The sequence below is a fragment of the Mizuhopecten yessoensis genome, unplaced genomic scaffold (genome assembly GCF_002113885.1).
Source record: "Mizuhopecten yessoensis strain PY_sf001 unplaced genomic scaffold, ASM211388v2 scaffold716115, whole genome shotgun sequence".
Taxonomy (NCBI): domain Eukaryota; kingdom Metazoa; phylum Mollusca; class Bivalvia; order Pectinida; family Pectinidae; genus Mizuhopecten; species Mizuhopecten yessoensis.
In genome coordinates, this window is record NW_018479955.1 from 177,289 (window position 1) to 183,581 (window position 6,293).

The 6,293-nt window shown below is 36.6% G+C and overlaps 1 protein-coding gene across 1 annotated transcript in view; it reads left to right on the forward strand.

The window, feature by feature from the left end:
* LOC110441742 (acyl-coenzyme A thioesterase 3-like) overlaps positions 1–3,569 on the forward strand; it is a 12,403-nt gene extending 8,834 nt beyond the window's left edge. The window contains exons 5-8 of the mRNA XM_021484979.1: positions 212–297; positions 1,533–1,617; positions 2,031–2,280; positions 3,309–3,569. Coding sequence (XP_021340654.1) covers positions 212–297; positions 1,533–1,617; positions 2,031–2,280; positions 3,309–3,409 — 522 coding nt within the window. The 3' untranslated portion in view covers positions 3,410–3,569. The remainder of the gene's footprint in view (positions 1–211; positions 298–1,532; positions 1,618–2,030; positions 2,281–3,308) is intronic.
* Positions 3,570–6,293: the final 2,724 nt, after the last annotated feature.

Below are 6,293 nucleotides of genomic sequence, written 5' to 3' on the forward strand. Positions count from 1 at the left end.
ATACATCTCTACCATCAAGTATGACAGATACATCTCTACCATCAAGTATGACATATTCATCTCTACCATCAAGTATGACAGATACATCTCTACCATCAGGTATGACATATCCCCTATTGATTTCATGATATTTTCAGCCAATTCTTCCCTCGACAGTAGATGTTGTAGACATATGCTGCACCCTTTTATGTGATCGTTTGCTGTGTTTTAGATTAGAGCAATCGTCTACATGAGCGGTTTGCCATTTACTCTACCAGGTTGGACATACCATGGGCAGAACATTGGGTCAAATACTAGGTAAACTACATACATGTCTTAGTCACCTAGTCATGTGCTGTATCGAGTCGTTAATCCACGAAAAGTCTTTTTTATTGCCAAATGATAAGGATAAACATAGGAATATGTATTATTCAAACAAGCTGGGGATGTAACAGGAAATGTTAGTGGTAATGAACCATGTTTTATTTGGCAATTGTCAATGTCTGTCAAACGCTTTTCCAAAATCCTCATCCGTATTGCAAAACAATATTTGACTTTTCCTGGAAAAATGCCTACGGCGAGTAATACCCAGGTATATATGCTTGCAATTTACATATCTAACCGTCTTCACATACATCCATGTAAAACTGGCACAAAATGACCACTGGCGGCACTAGACTCACAAGTAGAATTAAACTGACAGGTTGGCTTCCCCTCGAGAAAAGACGTAAACAGCACAAACTTATTCTTTTCCACACAATGGTTCATGGACTGGCTCCTCAATATTTTCTAGATATTCTACCTCAGCTTAACCGTGATTACCACAACCATGTTACTCGACGGGAATTTTTTTTGTACACTAATTAGTCATACGAGTCTCTATAATAAAACTTTTTTGCCATCTGTCATCAGTATCTGAAACTCCTTGCCTGACTATGTCAAGAACGACCCTTCAATGTATAAACTTAAACCCTTTCTACGCAAGTCCGCTCACAAAATTCAAATTTTCTACTTCAATGGTACCAGACTGGGACAGATACATCATGCTAGATTAAGAATGGAGTGTAGTTCCCTTAAGTTTCATCTGTACCAGAGAAATCTAATTGATAGTCCTCTTTGTTCTTGATACAAACAAATGAAACCAATGAACATTATCTATAACATTCTTGTCTTTTTTCTCAACTACGTTTACATACATTTAACGAAATCAACCATCCACTCTCAACTGAGTTACTTTTGTTCGGGAATGATTAGCTTACAGGTGACGAAAATGCTTTAATTTTTTCATCTGTTCAAAACTTAATCATCCTTTCTTAAAGATTTGACTAAGTTCTATTCATTATACAACGATTCTTTGTTTCACATCACCTATTTCCTCTCCTTCTATTCTTATTGGCACGGGCATCTATATCCCTATATTTTCCTTGAAATGGATATTATAAAAATCTAGTAAGATCTCTCTGAAACGTGTCTGCATCGATCAGTTTTTTGTAATCGTCCTCTAACGAAGGTTACTCGTGTACAGTAATATCTACGTATATTTCCATTTCAAGGATCGACGAGACACGATTACAAATGAAACAGGAAGGAATGTCAGTGAAACACACATTTGTTGTCCCTGACGATTCCTATTTAAAGGTTAGTGTGATATAAACTGCTCCAACCTCCTATAACTAGTGGTCTAGTCGTTTTACACATTTGTAAAGATGCACATTTTACTGTTAATATAGGTACAGTAGCAGTCCAGGCTGTTCAATTACCCGAACTTTTTTCACATGCAGGTTTCCCCTGGTCTGTTATTAAGCATGTTTTATTTAGAGTATTTCGTTGGTAGCCCCTCAGTGTTCAAGAGAAAGAATAGGCCGGCTGTATCATGTGCCCCCCCCCNCTCTTGCGTATTTTTGAAAGAAATTCGTTTATTTGTTCTACTACACATACGATAAAGTCTGAACGTCAGTAGTAAATGTACCAAGAAATCAAATAGGAAGTGTCGTGGTTAGTTACAAACCTACGGACATACGTTGCAGACAAAAATGCTATTTCTGTTGTAGCCCTGGACACATGGCGCCCACCTCCTGACGATATTGGGTGACGATGATCTACTGACCGGGGTGGAACATAATATTCGGTTTTATGAGAAAATTATGCCACAAGACTACCGCCACGAGAAGGCCGAACTTGTGATATATCCGGGAGCGGGGCATATAATAGAGCCACCCAACACCCCCTTGTGTCGAGTAGTGTATGGAGCTGATCAAGTACAACTGGAAATGAGGATAAAAAGACCACTCTACCAACATAGTAAGCTAAAACTGCCTTCATTTTTGCATAATCAATACTTCATTATCACTTCAATAACTTTTCATCTATAAGTCGTTTCCAAAAGATGTTGCAACAAACTGTTATTTAACAAGTGGCCCAGAGGGCTTGTGTCGCTCACCTGTTTCTTTTGTTACATGAAACTTGATATTTAGATAACTTCAGACCTAATTTAGATACTGTTGTTTGCAATTCGAAATTCTAATTTTAAAGTTTTTAACCATGTTGACCTTTGACTCCGGCTAGCACTTAAAATTGACCTTTGACCGCATTACTGTAATAAAGAAAACGATTCACACAGCTGGTCTACATAACTTAGAATGTTGTTGTTTGAAGTTTTAAACATATTTGACACCTGTGACATTGAAAGTAGGTCAAGGTCATTTGAGGAAACTTTATAGAATCCATACCAGGAACCTACTGGCAAAATATCATGACCCATGGCCTTATGGAACTTCAGAAGAAGATTGTTAAAGCTTTTAACCCATGTCGACATTTGACCCCCGACTGTACTTAAAGTTGACCTTTGACATCCTTATATTACTGCAATAAAGAAAAAGATTAACACAGCTCGTCTACATAACATACCCAAGTATTATGACTCTAGTCCAAATGGTCTTATGCTATTGTTGTTAGAAGTTTTTAACATATTTTACCCCTGTGACCATGAAATTAGGTCAAGGTCATTTTAATGAGGAAAATGTATAGCACTCTATCCCAGGTACCTATATTCACAGTTTGACATATGCAAATGTCAACTGGTAACTTTAACAACCTAACTTCAAACATAAATATTCACATAAAAGCATTGAAGAAAAAAGCGATTTTAAAATTCAAGAAAAGGCCTTTATTAAGGTGGCTTCGTGGGCAAAACAAATGCCTACATCATCAATAGTCATAATTATGTAAAAGAAATATAAACGATCGATCGCTTGGAATTGCTCATATGAAGTAAGTATTTTAAAGTAATCTCCTTGTGTTTAAATGCGGTCCTATACATTCTTGTTTAGATAACCTCATACTCTCTGGAGGATATCCCAAGGAACACGCAGCAGCTCAAAGGGACGCATGGCCGCGAGCAATCAACTTCCTCAGAAAGCATCTGCGCTGATGATGGAAAGTAGGTGTACATGTACCGAATTCGCAAGTGTTTTTTACGATCATCAGAATTCAGCCAGATACATATGATCTATTTCAACCTGGACGTTCATATTTCCCAGAGACAGTCAAAATGCATATAAAATATCAATATTTATCGTATATGTTCCAAATTAAATGGATATATTTTAATGAGACTAATTTTTCTTGTGCTCCACCAACATGCCATGTCGCCTGCATACACATACGCAGAGACATATAAAGCCATCTCTGACACACGCAAGCACGCATACACTACACACATGGAGGCACTTCCTTAAACAAAAATATTTACAATTGCCACTGTTTCTGAATCGATAACCTCAGTGAGGGCAATTCTGTTTATTTCTCAATAACTTGAGTGTAGAACGTGACCCAGTTCACCGCGTATAAATATATGTAAATATGGGCAGACTTCTTTCCGCAAACCTCATGTCAATGTTTACAAACAAACGCTAGCATTTAGACTACCGTGCGTTCGAGACACCAACATAACAACATTACATTTTATTTTTGTTGTTGTGTTTATCTTTTTTTTAATTAAGATGCTTTTGTCAGCTAGTGTCAGAAGCTACAGTCGCGATTGTTCGTCGGTACACAAACGCTCCATCAACTCCACAGTGTCGGCCGCCATGACACAGAAACGATGGCTATCGTTCCTAGAAATGCAGGTCGAATTTCTCGTCTCCCAGGTCACTCGGCCGACAAACGATTTATCTACATCATGCATGTCATCTGTACAAACCTCTGGTATGCTTACAAACAGCAATTTCAATAACTGCACTTTCAATTTCCACTAGGCATAGGCTAGTCACTATCGCTCGACGACATGGTACCACTCTCTATTTCCCGCCTTACGGCGCATCATTCTCAAACGACGGGCGTACGCGGTCATGAGCATTTTCTACTTAGTATTTTGCCCCAATACCTCAATTTCATACATATATACAATTATTTATTCCATTACCTACTAATACAATTATGAAGATAGTGTATGAAGTAAAATATGGATATTTTATGTAAATAAAAATATTGAAATGTAGGAACTTTTTTCTTTTGTTGTCACGGAGAAAGTGGGCGGGGTTTAGCTGCCTGTCAGCGGCTTTTGCGAATGGCTGTTTCGCATCCTAAACCTGGATTAACATGAGGTAGAAATAATTTTGAACGCAGATTACACAAGGTAAATGCTTGTATCCGACTCTTTTAATGGTGTTATTGTTAAAAGAAAAAATTGTAAATATAAGGATTAACCTTTTATTTTGTTTAGTTTATGAGATAATAAATCCAATGGAGCAGTCGGTAAATTGTCCGTAAACGCAATTTACCTCGTGCTCCATTGGATTTATTATCTCATAAACTAGACAAAATAAAAGGTTAAACCTTAATTAAACCAACCCAAACCATCTTGAGCTCGTTAAGGAGCGCGTTATCATGTAGAAAAATGCCAGTTGTTCAAAATATTCGATCAAGTATCAGTATTCGTCATACATACATTAACAAATAAGTACTCATTCACATTTTTTATATAAAAATAAACTTCCGGATATTCTTGTCCGTACTCTCTTCTAATTATTATTGTACTACAATCTAGTTCTGATTTCCGGTTTGAGTCACGATCGTGCACAGATTCGCACAGATAACGACAAGCTGGCCCGCGATAGTGGCCCGCAATAAGCTTTATTGTTTAGTTTAGCCTTGTGTAAATTACCGGATGTTTTCAGTCTAAGCAACATTAATTTGCCGGTTAAAAGTAGCTCTAGGTAATTTTGGAACGATTCAGTTCAATAATACTGCAAACAAAGAAAATAACCTCATGTAGGTATAAAACACATACGATTTTTTTGTTTAATTGCAATAACAGCGACTTTGCATACCAGTTGTAAGCGTAAAACGTTCATTATTATGCCTAACACATTGTAAGTTCCAAATAAAATGTAAAGTGATAAATCATATATCTATATGGCAAACAACTAAGAAACATGTAGTTAACATTTACACTTGTAAGCTATTAATCCGGCGTGCTGATGTGGATTCTCAAATTTTATCTCAGTTGGGTTCATTTTTTTTTAACTATTTGACAAAAAAAAAATCCAATGAAACCCCACTACAGTGAGTTATTAGATCAAGTGAAGAATGACCAAGCTGTAGCTCACCAGGCTCGGTTTCGAGATTTTGAATAATATAATTATATGATGTTAATTGTAATAATTTTGATTGATAAAATATGCATATACACATCAGTAAATAATAGCAACACCTTTTATATGGTGTTAAATTGTTAATACACATTCTAAACCATTATAAGGGTTTAGAATGTGTATAAACACTGGAACAAAGTGGAGAATTCATCTATAGTCGAGTTCAAATCGAGGGTCTCTATCAGTATTTATTTTAAGAAATCAAAGAAATCTTCGCATCATCATTACATGTACTTCCTGCAGGTGCAAGCTTCTTCAAGTTCATACATGTACATACCTGGTTATCAAAAATAGCTAAGATTTGTGATTAGGTTGCCAAATTGACAAGATAATGAAAGTCAATAAATTGGCTTTCCATGAGGAATCTCCGCATTTACTTAACCCAGGTCTAAAAAAACAACAGGCAACAGGACCATGGTGGAGCCAAACCTGGAGTACAGTGAGTGCATACAGGACCAATACAGAAAAACAATGTATTGATATGATCCAGCATCATGCTGTAACATATACTTTTAACAGGTATCATAATGCCATCAGCATAACAGAAATCTTTAATAACCTTATATGGACATCACTGCAGACCTAACAAAGACATCACGGGATGACAATGATGTACTGCATGCATTAAGATGGCTTGGTTGCAATCAACAAAAAGAGGTA